At 39.5% G+C, this 21,590-nt stretch overlaps 1 protein-coding gene across 1 annotated transcript in view; it reads left to right on the forward strand.

The window, feature by feature from the left end:
- The first annotated feature begins 288 nt into the window (after window positions 1–288).
- The window catches only part of tmtc4 (transmembrane O-mannosyltransferase targeting cadherins 4), an 82,556-nt gene continuing 61,254 nt past the window's right edge, over window positions 289–21,590 (forward strand). Inside the window, exons 1-3 of the mRNA XM_061970737.2 lie at window positions 289–502; window positions 579–639; window positions 6,056–6,260. Of these exons, the coding sequence (XP_061826721.2) occupies window positions 6,099–6,260 (162 nt within the window). The 5' untranslated portion in view covers window positions 289–502; window positions 579–639; window positions 6,056–6,098. The remainder of the gene's footprint in view (window positions 503–578; window positions 640–6,055; window positions 6,261–21,590) is intronic.

Consider the following 21,590-nt stretch of genomic DNA (forward strand, 5'->3'; position numbering starts at 1 on the left):
GTATATATCGGTATCGGTAATTAAAGAGTTGGACAATATCGGATATCGGCAAAAAGCCATTATCGGACATCCCTAAAAAATATGGAAACTTTTGTTTTAGAATCCCTTTGATGAAATTCACTTTTATTTTGTATTTTTTTTATTTTACTCATTGCAGCAGCGAATATTTATTTTTATTTCCATTTAAATGTAATAGTAAGCGTCAGTTCAATGATAACAAAACGTAGCGTTACGATCAACCTATTGGCTGAAAATCAACACGTGACCATGACGTATGCAGGAAGTAGCTCAAGCGGGAGCGTGGCCATTTGTTTACATCCGACCTCGGCCAGGAATTCGCCTTTTTTTGCAATTAAAACTGCCCATTTCTTCGGAACGCAAACATTATAATAAGATACCACGCAACACCGACGTCGCTGTTTCATGTGCGCTGGCTGTGTTTACGGCTTAAACGGCAGCCCCGCTATTGTGGCTGAACATGCTAATAGCGCCGTGCTAGCACGTAAGTACACCAACTCTCAATGAAATGCGAATTATTTCACCTTCTGTACAAAGTTGTGCTTATATTTCACTCTTAGCTTACTGGGAAAGGAGATAACCCGAGAAGGATGTAACCTGGCATAAGCAACGCGAAGACAGGTAAGAACCCGGCCAGTGCAAACATGTTTGATTGCATTTTTAGCCAGTAACTTGAGAGTTCCAGGTTCGATTCCCGCGTCCGCCATCCTAGTCACTGCCGTTGTGTCCTTGGGCAAGACGCTTTACCCACCTTCTCCCAGTGCCACCCACACTGGTTTAAATGTAACTTAGATATTGGGTTTCACGGTGTAAAGCTATGAGTCACTAGAGAAAAGCGCTATATAAACAGAGGTGGGTAGAGTAGCCAGAAATTGTACTCAAGTAAGAGTACTGTTACTTTAGAGATTTATTACTCAAGTAAAAGTAAGGAGTAGTCACCCAAATATTTACTTGAGTAAAAGTAAAAAGTATGTTGTGAAAAAACTACTCAAGTACTGAGTAACTGATGAGTAACATACACACACATATCATATATATATATATATATATATATATATATATATATATATATATATATATATATATTAGAGATGCGCGGATAGGCAATTATTTCATCCGCAACCGCATCAGAAAGTCGTCAACCATCCGCAATCCACCCGATCTAACATTTGATCAGAACCGCATCCGCCCGCCATCCGCCCGCACCCGCCCGTTGTTATATATCTAATATAGACGATGCAAGGCATTAGTGAGGTTATAAAGCTTTTGCCTGTTAAAGAAAAGAGACTGATCCAATGCAGCATTCGCGTGCCACGCTGCCACGACCCAGACGCACACCAGTGCGCAATCATATGGGAGCCGCGCTGAGCGCACCTCCAAGCGCATCTCGCTGCCGGCGACGGCCGGGTATATGGGCCCGACGCTCCAGCGCCATCCATTTTCAGGGCTAGTTGATTCGGCAGGTGGGTTGTTACACACTCCTTAGCGGGTTCCAACTTCCATGGCCACCGTCCTAGCTGCTGTCTATATCAACCAGGGTGAGTCCCACCCCTTTCGTGAGCGCACTGCGCGCGGAGTGACCCCTGTTACGAGCCCCCGGCCACGGGGGTGGCGGGCAGGTAAGCTGCTTACCTGCTGCGCGTGACGCCGGCCGCGGCGAAGGCGGACGAGGCGGGGTGTCGGTGCGGTGGGCGCGGTGGTGACCCTGGACGTGCGTCGGGCCCTTCTCGCGGATCGCCTCAGCTACGGCTCCCGGTGGGGCCCTCTCGGGGGAAGGGGCCTCGGTCCTGGACCCCGGCGAGGCGTCGGGGGCCTTCTCCGCTCCGTAAAAGTGTCCATCTCTTTCTTTTTTTTCTTCTGTTGTGGCATATGCTGCAGGTGCCTGCTCGTTTTTCGTATGTGGGTAACAACATTTAACTATGTATATATATTTCCCAATTGGTTTAACTGCCACCCGCCTGAATCTATTTAAAATCTAATTTTTTTAAATTTCAATCGCCCGACCCGACCCGACCCGACCCGCTGATAAAATCTAATTTTTTTAAATTTCATCCGCCCGATTCGCGGATAATCCGCGGACTCCGCGGTTGTGCCCGCAAACCGCGCATCTCTAATATATATATATATATATACATTGATATATACAGTATATAATTTATATGTATTTATTTAGCTGTTTTTGTTTACATGTTAATAGTGTTTTAATGAATATACATGCATGTTTAACACATATAGATTCCTTTCTTTTATGAAGACAAGAATATAAGTTGGTGTATTACCTGATTCTGATGACTTGCATTGATTGTAATCAGACAGTAGTGATGATAACGTCCACGTTTTCAAATGGAGGAGAAGAAAAGTTCCTCCTTTCTGTCTAATACCACATGAAAGTGGTGGGTTTTTGGCATCTTATTTGTCCCGCTTTCATATTCGTTTTTATACACTTTACAAGAAATATATTGGCGTCAAACTCCTTAGCTTGCTAGCTTGTTTGCGCTGGCTTTCGGAGACTTTTGTTTTGAAAGCGCAGGCGCGATGGAGCGGCACTTTTATTGTGAAGACAGGAACTGTGCAGTCAGTCTTTAGGCTTTTGACGGGATGTACGGTTGAAATAAAAAGTATCTTTTTTCCTTCACACTTTTGATTGATTGATTGGAACTTTTATTAGTAGATTGCACAGTACAGTACATATTCCGTACAATTGACCACTAAATGGTAACACCCCAATAAGTTTTTCCACTTGTTTAAGTCAGGTCATGTGACCACCTGGCTCTGTTTGATTGGTCCAACGTCACCAGTGACTACATCTGATTGGTGGAACGAAGTGAAACGTCACCAGTGACTGCATCTGATTGGTGGAACGAAGTGAAACGTCACCAGTAAGGCAGGCACTTTGAAGGTCTGTCTGACAGACCAAAACAAACAAAGCGTGCATTAACAGATCGATAAAAATTAGTAGCGAGTAGCGAGCTGAATGTAGATAAAAGTAGCGGAGTAAAAGTAGCGTTCCTTCTCTATAAATATACTTAAGTAAAAGTAAAAGTATGTTGCATTAAAACTACTCTTAGAAGTACAATTTATCCCAAAAGTTACTCAAGTAGATGTAACGGAGTAAATGTAGCGCGTTACTACCCACCTCTGTATATAAATATAATTCACTTTACATTAATTCATACACATTAAAGGCCTACTGAAATGCGATTTTCTTATTTAAACGGTGATAGCAGGTCCATTCTATGTGTCATACTTGATCCTTTCACGATTTTGCCATATTTTTGCTGAAAGGATTTAGTAGAGAACATCGACGATAAAGTTCGCAACTTTTGGTCGCTGATAAAAAAGCCTTGCCTGTACCGGAAGTAGCAGACGATATGCGCATGACGTTACCGGTTGTGAAGCTCCTCACATCTGCGCATTGTTTACAATCATGGCCACCAGCAGCGAGAGCGATTCGGACCGAGAAAGCGACGATTTCCCCATTAATTTGAGCGAGGATGAAAGATTTGTGGATGAGGAAAGTGAGAGTGAAGGACTAGAGGGCAGTGGGAGCGATTCAGATAGGGAAGATGCTGTGAGAGGCGGGTGGGACCTGATATTCAGCTGGGAATGACTAAAACAGTAAATAAACACAAGATTATCCACAACACAACCAGGCTTATATTTAATATGCCACAAATTAATCCCGCATAACAAACACCTCCCCCCTCCCGTCCATATAACCCGCCAATACAACTCAAACACCTGCACAACACACTTAATCACATATGCGGTTTCTCATAGTCATTCACATCGACGTCCCTTATGTGGGCTCTGTACCGAGGATGTCGTTGTGGCTTGTACAGCCCTTTGAGACTTTTGTGATTTAGGGCTATATAAATAAACATTGATTGATTGATTGATCCCACAGCCCAAAGTACCATTCACCTCCCCAAAGTTCATACATCACATATATTTCCCTAAAGTCCCCAAAGTTACGTACGTGACATGCACATGGCAGCACGCACGTACGGGCAAGCGATCAAATGTTTGGAAGCCGCAGCTGCATGCGTACTCACGGTACCGCGTCTGCGTATCCAACTCAAAGTCCTCCTGGTAAGAGTCTCTGTTGTCCCAGTTCTCCACAGGCCAATGGTAAAGCTTGACTGTCATCTTTCGGGAATGTAAACAATGAAACATCGGCTGTGTTATCCGGCACAACAGTCAAGGGGTGCATTCTACGGCGGGGGTGCTTTATCCGGCACAACACCTGCCGCAATACACCGCTTCCCACCTACAGCTTTCTTCTTTGCTGTCTCCATTGTTCATTGAACAAATTTCAAAAGATTCACCAACACAGATGTCCAGAATATTGTGGAATTTTGTGATGAAAACAGACGACTTAATCGCTGGCCACCATGCTGTCCCAAAATGTCCTCTACAATCCGTGACGTCACGCGCAGGCGTCATCATACCGAGACGTTTTCAGCAGGATATTTTTGCGCGAAATTTAAAATTGCACTTTAGTAAGCTAACCCGGCCGTATTGGCATGTGTTGCAATGTTAAGATTTCATCATTGATATACCTTGAAAATCATTTTTAAATTTGAAAAAAATGTTTTACCTTGAAACATTTTTTTTTACCTTAAAATGTTTTTTTACCTTGAAAATCATTTTTTAACTTGAAAATCATTTTTTACCTTGAAAAAAAATTTTTACCTTGAAAAATTTTTTTTACCTTGAAAATTATTTTTTACCTTGAAAATCATTTTTTACTTTGAAAATCATTTTTTACTTTGAAAATCATTTTTTACCTTGAAAATCATTTTTTACCTTAAAAAATATTTTTTACCTTGAAAAAAAAATGTTACCTTGAAAATCATTGTTTACCTTGAAAAAAAAAATTTACCTTGAAAATCCTTTTTTACCTTGAAAATCATTTTTTACCTTGAAAAAAATTTTACCTTGAAACATTTTTTTTACCTTGAAAAATATTTTTTACCTTGAAAAATATTTTTTACCTTGAAATTTTTTTTTTACCTTGAAAATAATTTTTTATCTTGAAAATCATTTTTTTACCTTGAAAATCATTTTTTATCTTGAAAAAAAAATGTTACCTTGAAAAAAAAAATTTACCATGAAAATCATTTTTTACCTTGAAAATCATTTTTAACCTTGAAAATAAAATTTACCTTGAAAATTTTTTTTACCTTAAAATAATTTTTTACCTTGAAAATCATTTTTTACCTTGAAAATTATTTTTTACCTTGAAAATCATTTTTTACCTTGAAAATCATTTTTTACCCATAAAATTTTTTTTACCTTGAAAACATTTGTTTACCTTGAAAATAATTTTTTACCTTGAAAATCATTTTTAACCTTGAAAAAAAAATTTTACCTTGAAAATTTTTTTTACCTTTAATTTTTTTTTTACCTTGAAAATCATTTTTTACCTTGAACATTTATTTTTTACCTTGAAAAAAAATTTTTACCTTGAAAAAAAAATTTTACCTTGAAAATCATTTTTTACCTTGAAAATCATTTTTTACCTTGAAAATCATTTTTAACCTTGAAAAAATAAATTTACCTTGAAAAATTTTTTTACCTTGAAATTTTTTTTTTTTACCTTGAAAGTCATTTTTAACCTTGAAAATCATTTTTTATTTAGATAAAAATTTTACCTTGAAAATTTTTTTTTACCTTGAAAATCATTTTTTACCTTGAAAATCATTAACTGTCAGACTGCGCGGTCGTTAGTAGTGGGTTTTTCAGTAGGCCTTTAATATGTGAGACGTCAAATGACAGACAGCCATTCCGACGTTCAACTCAATCTTAAGGTTTGCTTGTAATGGCGATCCCGCTCATTTTCCAACTCATTGTAGCAAGGAGGCAATTAACTATCAATGTGTAATGTATACAAAGTCCTCTCACCTCAATTTTAGCTGTTTTACTTTCGAAAAGACAATGTAGGTGAGCTCAGATCCAGACGTTAGTAGATTGCCAAATCCCATTTTGAGAGACAGAACCCTCTAACCCCTCCCATGTGCCTCTATCTTCTCAGGAACTTGGACGATGATAAAAAGCCATACAGGTCCTGTTGCACCATGGCGTTGTCTGAGCTTCACTGGGACCAGGATGCCCCCCTCCCCAGGCTGGGTCCGGTCCAGGCTAAAGTGACCGTGGGCCTGGTGGCACTGCTGTGCTTCATCAACAGCTACGACGGGGAGTTTGTGTTTGACGATTCAGAAGCCATCGTCAACAACAAGGTAAAAACCCTCACAGAGAGAAGCATGGAGGAACACATTTCCCTGAGAGGAATAAAGGAAACATGGATAATTGGTTCCCAGCATTGACAAACGCTATTTTTGTACACCTTTAATAAGATATAAAACCATATATCAAGCATACAATTTAACACCCACTAATGATGCAGCATTAAAGAGGAACTGCACTTTTTTTAACTGTGCCTATCGTTCACAATCATGAAAGACATAATGACGAATGGATTTAAAAAAAAAAAAGCATTTTAAATATGAAATAAAAGTAAATAAAAGTCTGCTTCAAGTGGAGCCAATGGGAGCTTCATTATTCCGCACAAAAAATCTGATAAATAACCATTAAAAAGGCGCCAACAATGTGCCATTTACATTTCAGGATTGCCAGCGTTGGTCAGGCCCGCGTATTTGGCAGGTGCTAGTCCTAAGTGTCCCAATACTTTTGTCAAGTTTTAGTTCCAAGTGTCCAAATACTTTTGTCCAGTGTAAGTGTCCCAATACTTTTGTCCAGTTTTAGTCCTAAGTGTCCCAATACTTTAGTCTACTTTTAGTGCAAAGTGTCCCAATACTTTTGTCCAGTTTTAGTCCTAAGTGTCCCAATACTTTTGTCCAGTGGTAATCCGAAGTGTCCCAATATTTATGTCAAGTTGTAGTCAAGTGTCCCAATAATTTTGTCAAGTTTTAGTCCCAAGTGGCCCAAAACTTTTGTCAAGTTGTAGTCCTATGTGTCCCAATACTTTTGTCCAGTTTTAGTCCCAAGTGGCCCAATACTTATGTCAAGTTGTAGTCCTAAGTGTCCCAATACTTTTGTCCAGTGTAAGTGTCCCAATACTTTTGTCCAGTTTTCGTCCTAAGTGTCCCAATACTTTAGTCAATTTCTGGTCGTAAGTGTCCCAAAACTTTTGTCCAGTTTTAGTCCTAAGTGTCCCAATACTTTTGTCCAGTGTAAGTGTCCCAATACTTTTGTCAAGTGGTAGTCCCAAGTGTCTCAATACTTTTGTCCAGTTTTAGTCCCAAGTGTCCCATTACTTTTGTCAAGTTGTAGTCCTAAGTGTCCCAATACTTTTGTCCAGTGTAGGTGTCCCAATACTTTTGTCCAGAGGTAGTCCTAAGTGTCCCAATACTTTTGTCAAGTTTAGGCGTAAGTGTCCCAATACTTTTATCCAGTGTAAGTGTCCCAATACTTTTGTCCAGTGGTAGTCCTAAGTATCCCAATACTTTTGTCAAGTTGGAGTCCTAAGTGTCCCAATACTTTTGTCCAGTGTAAGTGTCCCAAAACTTTGGTCCAGTGGTAGTCCTAAGTGTCCCAATACTTTTGTCTACTTTTAGTCCGAAGTGTCCCAATACTTTAGTTCAGTGGTAGTCCTAAGTGTCCCAATACTTTTGTCCAGTGTAAGTGTCCCAATACTTTTGTCCAGTTTTCGTCATAAGAGTCCCAATACTTTTGTCCAGTGGTAGTCCCAAGTGGCCCAATACTTATGTCAAGTTGTAGTCCTAAGTGTCCCAATACTTTTGTCCAGTGTAAGTGTCCCAATACTTTTGTCCAGTTTTCGTCCTAAGTGTCCCAATACTTTAGTAAATTTCTGGTCGTAAGTGTCCCAAAACTTTTGTCCAGTTTTAGTCCTAAGTGTCCCAATACTTTTGTCAAGTGGTAGTCCCAAGTGTCTCAATACTTTTGTCCAGTTTTAGTCCCAAGTGTCCCAATACTTTTGTCAAGTTGTAGTCCTAAGTGTCCCAATACTTTTGTCCAGTGTAGGTGTCCCAATACTTTTGTCCAGAGGTAGTCCTAAGTGTCCCAATACTTTTGTCAAGTTTAGGCGTAAGTGTCCCAATACTTTTATCCAGTGTAAGTGTCCCAATACTTTTGTCCAGTGGTAGTCCTAAGTATCCCAATACTTTTGTCAAGTTGTAGTCCTAAGTGTCCCGATACTTTTGTCCAGTGTAAGTGTCCCAAAACTTTTGTCCAGTGGTAGTCCTAAGTGTCCCAATACTTTTGTCTACTTTTAGTCCGAAGTGTCCCAATACTTTAGTTCAGTGGTAGTCCTAAGTGTCCCGATACTTTTGTCCAGTGTAAGTGTCCCAAAACTTTTGTCCAGTGGTAGTCCTAAGTGTCCCAATACTTTTGTCTACTTTTAGTCCGAAGTGTCCCAATACTTTAGTTCAGTGGTAGTCCTAAGTGTCCCAATACTTTTGTCCAGTGTAAGTGTCCCAATACTTTTGTCCAGTTTTCGTCATAAGAGTCCCAATACTTTTGTCCAGTGGTAGTCCCAAGTGGCCCAATACTTATGTCAAGTTGTAGTCCCAAGTGTCCCAATACTTTTGTCAAGTTGTAGTCCTAAGTGTCCCAATACTTTTGTCCAGTGTAGGTGTCCCAATACTTTTGTCCAGAGGTAGTCCTAAGTGTCCCAATACTTTTGTCAAGTTTAGGCGTAAGTGTCCCAATACTTTTATCCAGTGTAAGTGTCCCAATACTTTTGTCCAGTGGTAGTCCTAAGTGTCCCAATACTTAAGTCTACTTTTAGTGCGAAGTGTCCCAATACTTTTGTCCAGTTTGAGTCTTAAGTGTCCCAATACTTTTGTCCAGTGTAAGTGTCCCAAAACATTTGTCCAGTGGTAGTCCTAAGTGTCCCAATACTTTTGTCTACTTTTAGTCCGAAGTGTCCCAATACTTTAGTCTACTTTTAGTGCGAAGTGTCCCAATACTTTTGTCCAGTTTTAGTCCTAAGTGTCCCAATACTTTTGTCCAGTGGTAATCCGAAGTGTCCCAATATTTATGTCAAGTTGTAGTCAAGTGTCCCAATAATTTTGTCAAGTTTTAGTCCCAAGTGGCCCAAAACTTTTGTCAAGTTGTAGTCCTATGTGTCCCAATACTTTTGTCCAGTTTTAGTCCCAAGTGGCCCAATACTTATGTCAAGTTGTAGTCCTAAGTGTCCCAATACTTTTGTCCAGTGTAAGTGTCCCAATACTTTTGTCCAGTTTTCGTCCTAAGTGTCCCAATACTTTAGTCAATTTCTGGTCGTAAGTGTCCCAATACTTTTGTCCAGTTTTAGTCCTAAGTGTCCCAATACTTTTGTCCAGTGTAAGTGTCCCAATACTTTTGTCAAGTGGTAGTCCCAAGTGTCTCAATACTTTTGTCCAGTTTTAGTCCCAAGTGTCCCAATACTTTTGTCAAGTTGTAGTCCTAAGTGTCCCAATAATTTTGTCCAGTGTAGGTGTCCCAATACTTTTGTCCAGAGGTAGTCCTAAGTGTCTCAATACTTTTGTCCAGTTTTAGTCCCAAGTGTCCCAATACTTTTGTCAAGTTGTAGTCCTAAGTGTCTCAATACTTTTGTCCAGTGTAGGTGTCCCAATACTTTTGTCCAGAGGTAGTCCTAAGTGTCCCAATACTTTTGTCAAGTTTAGGCGTAAGTGTCCCAATACTTTTATCCAGTGTAAGTGTCCCAATACTTTTGTCCAGTGGTAGTCCTAAGTATCCCAATACTTTTGTCAAGTTGTAGTCCTAAGTGTCCCAATACTTTTGTCCAGTGTAAGTGTCCCAAAACTTTTGTCCAGTGGTAGTCCTAAGTGTCCCAATACTTTTGTCTACTTTTAGTCCGAAGTGTCCCAATACTTTAGTTCAGTGGTAGTCCTAAGTGTCCCAATACTTTTGTCCAGTGTAAGTGTCCCAATACTTTTGTCCAGTTTTCGTCATAAGAGTCCCAATACTTTTGTCCAGTGGTAGTCCCAAGTGGCCCAATACTTATGTCAAGTTGTAGTCCTAAGTGTCCCAATATTTTGTCCAGTGTAAGTGTCCCAATACTTTTGTCCAGTTTTCGTCCTAAGTGTCCCAATACTTTAGTCAATTTCTGGTCGTAAGTGTCCCAATACTGTTGTCCAGTTTTAGTCCTAAGTGTCCCAATACTTTTGTCCAGTGTAAGTGTCCCAATACTTTTGTCAAGTGGTAGTCCCAAGTTTCTCAATAATTTTGTCCAGTTTTTGTCCCAAGTGTCCCAATACTTTTGTCAAGTTGTAGTCCTAAGTGTCCCAATACTTTTGTCCAGTGTAAGTGTCCCAATACTTTTGTCCAGTGGTAGTCCTAAGTGTCCCAATACTTTTGTCAAGTTTAGGCGTAAGTGTCCCAATACTTTTATCCAGTGTAAGTGTCCCAATACTTTTGTCCAGTGGTAGTCCTAAGTATCCCAATACTTTTGTCAAGTTGTAGTCCTAAGTGTCCCGATACTTTTGTCCAGTGTAAGTGTCCCAAAACTTTTGTCCAGTGGTAGTCCTAAGTGTCCCAATACTTTTGTCTACTTTTAGTCCGAAGTGTCCCAATACTTTAGTTCAGTGGTAGTCCTAAGTGTCCCGATACTTTTGTCCAGTGTAAGTGTCCCAAAACTTTTGTCCAGTGGTAGTCCTAAGTGTCCCAATACTTTTGTCTACTTTTAGTCCGAAGTGTCCCAATACTTTAGTTCAGTGGTAGTCCTAAGTGTCCCAATACTTTTGTCCAGTGTAAGTGTCCCAATACTTTTGTCCAGTTTTCGTCATAAGAGTCCCAATACTTTTGTCCAGTGGTAGTCCCAAGTGGCCCAATACTTATGTCAAGTTGTAGTCCCAAGTGTCCCAATACTTTTGTCAAGTTGTAGTCCTAAGTGTCCCAATACTTTTGTCCAGTGTAGGTGTCCCAATACTTTTGTCCAGAGGTAGTCCTAAGTGTCCCAATACTTTTGTCAAGTTTAGGCGTAAGTGTCCCAATACTTTTATCCAGTGTAAGTGTCCCAATATTTTTGTCCAGTGGTAGTCCTAAGTATCCCAATACTTTTGTCAAGTTGTAGTCCTAAGTGTCCCAATACTTTTGTCAAGTTGTAGTCCTAAGTGTCCCAATACTTTTGTCCAGTGTAAGTGTCCCAAAACTTTTGTCCAGTGGTAGTCCTAAGTGTCCCAATACTTTTGTCTACTTTTAGTCCGAAGTGTCCCAATACTTTAGTTCAGTGGTAGTCCTAAATGTCCCAATACTTTTGTCCAGTGTAAGTGTCCCAATACTTTTGTCCAGTTTTCGTCATAAGATTCCCAATACTTTTGTCCAGTGGTAGTCCCAAGTGGCCCAATACTTATGTCAAGTTGTAGTCCTAAGTGTCCCAATACTTTTGTCCAGTGTAAGTGTCCCAATACTTTTGTCCAGTTTTCGTCCTAAGTGTCCCAATACTTTAGTCCATTTCTGGTCGTAAGTGTCCCAAAACTTTTGTCCAGTTTTAGTCCTAAGTGTCCCAATACTTTTGTCCAGTGTAAGTGTCCCAATACTTTTGTCAAGTGGTAGTCCCAAGTGTCTCAATACTTTTGTCCAGTTTTAGTCCCAAGTGTCCCAATACTTTTGTCAAGTTGTAGTCCTAAGTGTCCCAATACTTTTGTCCAGTGTAGGTGTCCCAATACTTTTGTCCAGAGGTAGTCCTAAGTGTCCCAATACTTTTGTCAAGTTTAGGCGTAAGTGTCCCAATACTTTTATCCAGTGTAAGTGTCCCAATACTTTTGTCCAGTGGTAGTCCTAAGTATCCCAATTCTTTTGTCAAGTTGTAGTCCTAAGTATCCCAATACTTTTGTCAAGTTGTAGTCCTAAGTGTCCCGATACTTTTGTCCAGTGTAAGTGTCCCAAAACTTTTGTCCAGTGGTAGTCCTAAGTGTCCCAATACTTTTGTCTACTTTTAGTCCGAAGTGTCCCAATACTTTAGTTCAGTGGTAGTCCTAAGTGTCCCAATACTTTTGTCCAGTGTAAGTGTCCCAATACTTTTGTCCAGTTTTCGTCCTAAGTGTCCCAATACTTTAGTCAATTTCTGGTCGTAAGTGTCCCAAAACTTTTGTCCAGTTTTAGTCCCAAGTGTCCCAATACTTTTGTCCAGTGTAAGTGTCCCAATACTTTTGTCAAGTGGTAGTCCCAAGTGTCTCAATACTTTTGTCCAGTTTTAGTCCCAAGTGTCCCAATACTTTTGTCAAGTTGTAGTCCTAAGTGTCCCAATACTTTAGTCAATTTCTGGTCGTAAGTGTCCCAAAACTTTTGTCCAGTTTTAGTCCTAAGTGTCCCAATACTTTTGTCCAGTGTAAGTGTCCCAATACTTTTGTCCAGTTTTCGTCCTAAGTGTCCCAATACTTTAGTCAATTTCTGGTCGTAAGTGTCCCAAAACTTTTGTCCAGTTTTAGTCCTAAGTGTCCCAATACTTTTGTCCAGTGTAAGTGTCCCAATACTTTTGTCAAGTGGTAGTCCCAAGTGTCTCAATACTTTTGTTCAGTTTTAGTCCCAAGTGTCCCAATACTTTTGTCAAGTTGTAGTCCTAAGTGTCCCAATACTTTTGTCCAGTGTAGGTGTCCCAATACTTTTGTCCAGAGGTAGTCCTAAGTGTCCCAATACTTTTGTCAAGTTTAGGCGTAAGTGTCCCAATACTTTTATCCAGTGTAAGTGTCCCAATACTTTTGTCAAGTGGTAGTCCCAAGTGTCTCAATACTTTTGTTCAGTTTTAGTCCCAAGTGTCCCAATACTTTTGTCAAGTTGTAGTCCTAAGTGTCCCAATACTTTTGTCCAGTGTAGGTGTCCCAATACTTTTGTCCAGAGGTAGTCCTAAGTGTCCCAATACTTTTGTCAAGTTTAGGCGTAAGTGTCCCAATACTTTTATCCAGTGTAAGTGTCCCAATACTTTTGTCCAGTGGTAGTCCTAAGTATCCCAATACTTTTGTCAAGTTGGAGTCCTAAGTGTCCCAATACTTTAGTCCAGTGTAAGTGTCCCAAAACTTTTGTCCAGTGGTAGTCCTAAGTGTCCCAATACTTTTGTCTACTTTTAGTCCGAAGTGTCCCAATACTTTAGTTCAGTGGTAGTCCTAAGTGTCCCAATACTTTTGTCCAGTGTAAGTGTCCCAATACTTTTGTCCAGTTTTCGTCATAAGAGTCCCAATACTTTTGTCCAGTGGTAGTCACAAGTGTCCCAATACTTATGTCAAGTTGTAGTCCTAAGTGTCCCAATACTTTTGTCCAGTGTAAGTGTTCCAATACTTTTGTCCAGTTTTCGTCCTAAGTGTCCCAATACTTTAGTCAATTTCTGGTCGTAAGTGTCCCAAAACTTTTGTCCAGTTTTAGTCCTAAGTGTCCCAATACTTTTGTCCAGTGTAAGTGTCCCAATACTTTTGTCAAGTGGTAGTCCCAAGTGTCTCAATACTTTTGTCCAGTTTTAGTCCCAAGTGTCCCAATACTTTTGTCAAGTTGTAGTCCTAAGTGTCCCAATACTTTTGTCCAGTGTAGGTGTCCCAATACTTTTGTCCAGTGTAAGTGTCCCAAAACTTTTGTCCAGTGGTAGTCCTAAGTGTCCCAATACTTTTGTCTACTTTTAGTCCGAAGTGTCCCAATACTTTAGTTCAGTGGTAGTCCTAAGTGTCCCAATACTTTTGTCCAGTGTAAGTGTCCCAATACTTTTGTCCAGTTTTCGTCATAAGAGTCCCAATACTTTTGTCCAGTGGTAGTCACAAGTGTCCCAATACTTTTGTCAAGTTGTAGTCCCAAGTATCCCTATCTTAACACTAAATTGGCCCTAGTGTGTGGATGTGAGTGTGAATGTTGTCTGTCTATCTGTGTTGGCCCTGCGATGAGGTGGCGACTTGTCCAGGGTGTACCCCGCCTTCCGCCCGATTGTAGCTGAGATAGGCTCCAGCGCCCCCCGCGACCCCAAAGGGAATAAGCGGTAGAAAATGGATGGATGGATAGTGATATTGTTATTATAAGCGCTAACACAGACAAACCTTTTATAGCGGTTCGACATGATCCCTTCCGTGTGTCCCTATGTTTACATCATCGAGTGTCCTGCTGTTTCCTCGCTTCCCTGCTCCCTGTAAATTTATTGTAGATCATAAATCATGCATCTCACCTGGAAAGTAGATGGCTGAGAATATAATCCGCCAAGTTGGGACACTGTGACAACCATTTCAGGACCCGGAACAGGTGAGAGCGACATGAAAAGCGCATCCTAATGACAGCAGACATTGTACAGTCAGTGATGTTTTATCATGTTTGTTGGCTCTCATAAAGTCTGCAGTGAGCAGAAATCAGTGATGAGCAGACCTGATGCGTTTTTGAAATTAATGCGCCGCATATGCTTAAAATGATCAAAATGCGGAAATATTAAATGTTATTATAGATGTGCCCATTACTACGTTACATATATACAAACCCCGTTTCCATATGAGTTGGGAAATTGTGTTAGATGTAAATATAAACGGAATACAATGATTTGCAAATCTTTTTCAACCCATATTCAGTTGAACGCACTACAAAGACAACATATTTGATGTTCAAACTCATAAACTTTTTTTTTTTTTTTTTGCAAATAATAATAAACTTAGAATTTCATGGCTGCAACACGTGACAAAGTAGTTGGGAAAGGGCATGTTCACCACTGTGTTACATGGCCTTTCCTTTTAACAACACTCAGTAAACGTTTGGGAACTGAGGAGACACATTTTTTAAGCTTCTCAGGTGGAATTCTTTCCCATTCTTGCTTGATGTACAGCTTAAGTTGTTCAACAGTCCGGGGGTCTCCGTTGTGGTATTTTAGGCTTCATAATGCGCCAAACATTTTTAATGGGAGACAGGTCTGGACTACAGGCAGGCCAGTCTAGTACCCGCACTCTTTTACTATGAAGCCACGTTGATGTAACACGTGGCTTGGCATTGTCTTGCTGAAATAAGCAGGGGCGTCCATGGTAACGTTGCTTGGATGGCAACATATGTTGCTCCAAAACCTGTATGTACCTTTCAGCATTAATGGCGCCTTCACAGATGTGTAAGTTACCCATGCCTTGGGCACTAATACACCCCCATACCATCACAGATGCTGGCTTTTCAACTTTGCGCCTATATCAATCCGGGTGGTTCTTTTCCTCTTTGGTCCGGAGGACACGACGTCCACAGTTTCCAAAAACAATTTGAAATGTGGACTCGTCAGACCACAGAACACTTTTCCACTTTGTATCAGTCCATCTTAGATGAGCTCAGGCCCAGCGAAGCCGACGGCGTTTCTGGGTGTTGTTGATAAACGGTTTTCGCCTTGCATAGGAGAGTTTTAACTTGCACTTACAGATGTAGCGACCAACTGTAGTTACTGACAGTGAGTTTCTGAAGGGTTCCTGAGCCCATGTGGTGATATCCTTTACACACTGATGTCGCTTGTTGATGCAGTACAGCCTGAGGGATGGAAGGTCACGGGCTTAGCTGCTTACGTGCAGTGATTTCTCCAGATTCTCTGAACCCTTTGATGATATTACGGACCGTAGATGGTGAAATCCCTAAATTCCTTGCAATAGCTGGTTGAGAAAGGTTTTTCTTAAACTGTTCAACAATTTGCTCACGCATTTGTTGACAAAGTGGTGACCCTCGCCCCATCCTTGTTTGAGAATGACTGAGCATTTCATGGAATCTACTTTTATACCAAATCACGGCACCCACCTGTTCCCAATTAGCCTGCACACCTGTGGGATGTTCCAAATAAGTGTTCGATGAGCATTCCTCAACTTTATCAGTATTTATTGCCACCTTTCCCAACTTCTTTGTCACGTGTTGCTGCCATCAAATTCTAAAGTTAATGATTATTTGCAAAAAACAAAAAATGTTTATGAGTTTGAACATCAAATATGTTGTCTTTGTAGCATATTCAACTGAATATGGGTTGAAAAGGATTTGCAAATCATTGTATTCCGTTTATATTTACATCTAACACAATTTCCCAACTCATATGGAAACGGGGTTTGTACTTCCATCATGTGTATAAAACATTAATGGAGGTGATTTGATATTTTTAGGGGCTCTATAGGCAGAATTGAATGGCTGCACTAAGCTCCATTGTAAGCGGATTTTTGATCAAATGTATTTAATATTTAGAATGCATTTTTTTTTTTTTTAAATCCATCCGTCATGTCTGTCATAATGATTGTGAACGATATAATACTTCGACATGGTCATTGGGGGACTGAGGATCGTAAACCACGGTACCACAAAGGGTTGCACGATTTTGAGAAAAAACTACCGTATTTTTCGGACTCTAAGTCGCAGTTTTTTTTATAGTTTGGCCGGGGGTGCGACTTATACTCAGGAGCGACTTATGTGTGAAATTATTAACACATTAGCGTAAAATATCAAATAATATTATTTAGGGCTGCAGCTAACGATTATTTTTCTATCGATTAATCTATAGATTATTTTTTCAATTAATCGGTTAATCTATAGATTATTTTTTCGATTAATCTATAGATTATTTTTCCTTTTGCCGATTATTTTTTTTATTTAAAATGAAGAGGAAAAAATAAATGTAGGCCAGTTTTTTCAAAAGGCATGGCTTTTATTTACAAAAAAAAAAGTATGGCCACTCAGTCAACATTGACAACAACATGACAAAATATTCTGTAACAATGTAAACATTTAAAACTTTTAACATTTAACAAAATTAAAAGTAGCTTATTTGCTTTTTAATGTGCAAATATAAAAGTAAACATCCAGTGCACATCTTAATATTCTGGAATAGTATAAGCATTTAAAAAGTAAAAGTATTGCTTATTTTGCTTTAAAATGTGCAAAAATAAAGATAAACATCCAATACAAAAAAGTGCAAAACGGAAATATTCTGTAACAAGTGTAAACATTTCAACAAAAGTAAAAGTATTAAAAACACAAGTCTAATGCCGTTGCTAGCGATACAAGTGGAAAACTTTCAACGTTTTTCGGATTTTAGCCACAAAAAGGTAATGACACCAATGTTATCTATTGGAATTGTTTAGTACTGTTATACTGTTAAAAGTGTAATTTATGCTTTCAAGTCCAAGTTGAAGAAATCTTGTTAAATGTTGACAGCATAACTACCAAAATACAGAAGTATGTCCTTAATATTTTTGCAGTGCTATTTCTGTTGAAAAGTTCAAATGATTACATTAGAGATGTGATGTGCCACTTTTCAAGTGTCTGATGGCTTAAAATAATTTTCATAAATTTTTCATATTTTGAATTCTTTTGAAAGGCTTACAAAAAAACTACATTTGAATTGGAATTCCATGCTATTGACAGGACTATTAATTTTAATGAAGTTAGCTTACCATGTTTACAGTATGTAATGATAGAAATGTGAATTTTAGGCACATAATATTTTCTACAATTGAACAAGGCAGTAGATTATACAAGCTTGGACAGAAAGTTAATAATGACACCAATTTTTTTTTTTTATGGAATTGTTTAGTACTGTTTTACCATTTGTTTACTGTAAAAAGTGTTTATACTGTTTATACTTTCAATTAACAAATTGAAGTCTTGTGAAAGGTTGACAGGATAACTGGCATTAACTGTCAAAATAATTTCAAACTATTGAAGTTAGCTTACAGAATAAACATGTCAATCAACCCATATGATTTTTGCTGTAATATTTTTGTTTTGAAAAGTCACTGTGACTGATAGAAAAGTGATGTTTTAGCAACATTTTAACCTGTCTGAATGCTAATAATTATTTTGATCCCCGCCAAATACTTGAGTCAGTGAAGCATGTTTAATATAAACAGTGTGCTTTGTAACAATTAGGGAGGTTTGTGTCATGTTTGTCCTCCGACAGAAACCATATGAAAACAAAAAATATATTTTTTTCCCCTCATCTTTTTCCATTTTTCATACATTTTTGAAAAAGCTCCAGAGAGCCACTAGGGCGGCGCTAAAGAGCCTCATGCGGCTCTAGAGCCGCGGGTTGCCGACCCCTGGACTAGACGTATAAGATTTCATGGGATTTAGCGATTAGGAGTGACAGATTGTTTGGTAAACGTATAGCATGTTCTATATGTTATAGTTATTTGAATGACTCTTACCATAATATGTTACGTTAACATACCAGTTGGTTATTTATGCCTCATATAACGTACACTTATTCAGCCTGTTGTTCACTATTCTTCATTTATTTTAAATTGCCTTTCAAATGTCTATTCTTGCTGTTGGCTTTTATCAAATACATTTCCCCCAAAAAGTGCGACTTATACTCCAGTGCGACTTATATATGTTTTTTTTCTTCTTTATTATGCATTTTCGGCCGGAGCGACTTATACTCCGAAAAATACGATAATTATAATCCGCAAATAATGCGCCGTTGTTGAGTGTCTGTGCTGTCTAGAGCTCGGCAGAGTAACCGTGTAATACTCTTCCATATCAGTAGGTGGCAGCAGGTAGCTAATTGCTTTGTAGATGTTAGGAACATAGTTTGTCGTGATCACAATATGCAGACAACAGCAAGAGGCAGAGTGCAGGTAAAAAGGTATCTAATGCTTAAACCAAATATAAACAAAAGGTGAGTGCCACAAATAAAAGGCTTTGAAGCTTAGGCATGGCTATGCAAAACGAAACTAAAACTGAACTGGCTGCAAAGTAAACAAAAACAGAATGCTGGACGACAGCAAAGACTTGCAGCGTGTGGCGCAGCAGACGGCGTCCACAAAGTACATCCGTACATGACATGACAATCAACAACAAAATAGGAAACACTACACACAGGAAAACAGCAAAAAAAAGTCCAAATAAGTCAGGGCGTGATGTGACAGGTGGTGACAGTACACCTACTTTGAGACATATTTATCTCATTCACGTAAGAGACTAGACGTATAAGATTTCATGGGATTTAGCGATTAGGAGTGACAGATTGTTTGGTAAACATGTTCTATATGTTATAGTTATTTGAATGACTCTTACCATAATATGTTACGTTAACATACCAGTTGGTTATTTATGCCTCATATAATGTACACTTATTCAGCCTGTTGTTCACTATTCTTGATTTATTTTAAATTGCCTTTCAAATGTCTATTCTTGCTGTTGGCTTTTATCAAATACATTTCCCCAAAAAATGCGACTTATACTCCAGTGCGACTTATACCGTATTTTCCGCACCATAAGCTGCGCCTTCAATGAACGGCATATTTCAAAACTTTGTCCACCTATAAGCCGCCCCGTGTTATAAGCCGCATCTAACTGCGCTAAAGGAATGTCAAAAAAACAGTCAACTAGGTCAGTCAAACTTTAATAATATATTAAAACCAGCGTGATGTGGGCGCGCATGGAGTCGTATATCAACATGGACGGAGCTGCGTGAAAAAAGCCACCCGGCCTCTTCGCGTAAACTTAAACTTACCTTAACCACTCGCTCATCTTTTCTTCATCCATCCCTTCGAGTTAGCTTTTATGATGACGCCGGCTGGAAAGGTCTCTTTTGGCAAGGTCTTCCTTTTGAATATCACCATGGGTGGAAGTTTCTGGCCATTAGCATGGCAAGCTAGAACCACAGTGAAGGATGACTTCTCATTCCCTGTGGTGCGAATATTCACCGTACGTGCTCCCGTTGTATCCACAGTGCGGTTCACAGGAATATCAAAAGTCAGTGGAACCTCGTCCATGTTGATAATGTTCTCTGGCCGGATCTTTTTTTCAGCTATCTTGTTTTTACAATATGCACGGAAAGTAGCCAGCTTTTCTTGAAAGTCTTTAGGCAGTTGCTGTGAAATAGTAATCCGTGTGCGGATGGAGAGATTGCGTCTTTTCATGAACCGGATCCCTGTCGCTTAGTAGGAGCCATTTTGTGGTCTTTACAGATGTAAACACACAAAGGAAATGAAACGTACGGTAATATCCGCGCGCTTTTTCTTCTTCTACGCGGGCGGGTGGTTGCTTACAGTAGAAGAAGAAGCGCTTCCTGTTCTATGGGGGCGGGTGCTTACCTTGGCGGTTGCTTGCGTAGAAGAAGAAGCACTTCCTCTTCTACAGGGAAAAAAGATGGCGGCTGTTTACCGTAGTTGCGAGACCGAAACTTTATGAAAATGAATCTTAATATTAATCCATATATAAAGCGCACCGGGTTAAAAGCCGCACTGTCAGCTGTTGAGTAAATTTGTGGTTTTTAGGTGCGGCTAATAGTGCGGAAAATACGGTATATGGTTTTTTCCTTCTTTGTTATGCATTTTCGGCCGGTGCGACTTATACTCCGAAAAATACGGTAATTGCGTTTTTTTGTCTCCAAAATTGCGATTGAGACTCAATTTGCGATTTTTTAAAGTTATTACATAAAAAAATGCCTAAAACTGCAGAAATACAGAGTGAAGGAAGAAATCTTACTTTTAGACTGTCAATCAACAATCTTGTCTCAAGGTGCCAAACATTAAAACAGTAGGAAATAATTTACTTTAAATATATTTGGCTCAGAGTTTTTGTCTACACCAGGGGTCGGCAACCCGCGGTTCTAGAGCTCTTTAGCGCCGCCCTAGTGGCTCTCTGGAGCTTTTTCAAAAATGTATGAAAAATGGAAAAAGATGAGGGGAAAAAATATAGTTTTTGTTTTAATATGGTTTCTGTAGGAAGACAAACATGACACAAACCTCCCTAATTGTTATAAAGCACACTGTTTATATTAAACATGCTTCACTGATTCCAGTATTTGGCGTGCGCCGTTTTGTCCTACTAAATTTTGACGATCCTTGAACTCACCATAGTTTGTTTACATGGAACATTTCTCGACTTTCTAGGACGTGTTTTACGCCACTTCTTTTTCTGTCTCATTTTGTCCAACAAACTTTTAACGTTGTGCGTGAATGCACAAAGGTGAGTTTTGTTGATGTTATTGACTTGTGTGGAGTGCTAATCAGGCATATTTGGTCACTGCATGACTGCAAGCTAATCGATGCTAACATGCTATTTAGGCTAGCTATATGTACATATTGCATCATTATGCCTCATTTGTAGCTATATTTGAGTTATTTAGTTTCCTTTAAGTCCTCTTAATTCAATGTATATCTCATGTAAGGCTGAAACGACGCGTCGACGTAGTCGACATCATCGGTTACGTAAATACGTCGACGCCGTTTTTGTGCGTCGGCGCGTCGTATATTTACGTCACACTACTGTCATGGCGGAGCGCAAAGCAGACGATGCGAGCGAGGGGAAAAAGCACGCCAAAAGTCGTCAAAAGTGTGGGAGTATTTCAATAAACGGCCTAATAATGTTGTATGCACACTGTGTCGAGCGGAAATGGCCTATCATAGCAGCACAACGGCTATGAAGGAACATTTGAAAAGAAAACCGACAGCGTTCTTGCCATCACCATCAACTAGTCAATCGTCCGCGTGCGTATACGTTGTCATCATTACACAAAAACATGAATGTGTCATTTGTATCTGCGTTGTGAATTCATAAACTAAAGCACCGTTTCGCTCTGAGAGGCGCGTTTGGCTTGCCTGTTCAGTGTTTACAAAGACTCGCTCCTCTTTAACGCTGTGGAGAGGCGGGGCTGGCGAGCGAGCGGCGAGGTG

This window comes from Nerophis lumbriciformis, linkage group LG13 (assembly GCF_033978685.3).
Source record: "Nerophis lumbriciformis linkage group LG13, RoL_Nlum_v2.1, whole genome shotgun sequence".
NCBI lineage: Eukaryota > Metazoa > Chordata > Actinopteri > Syngnathiformes > Syngnathidae > Nerophis > Nerophis lumbriciformis.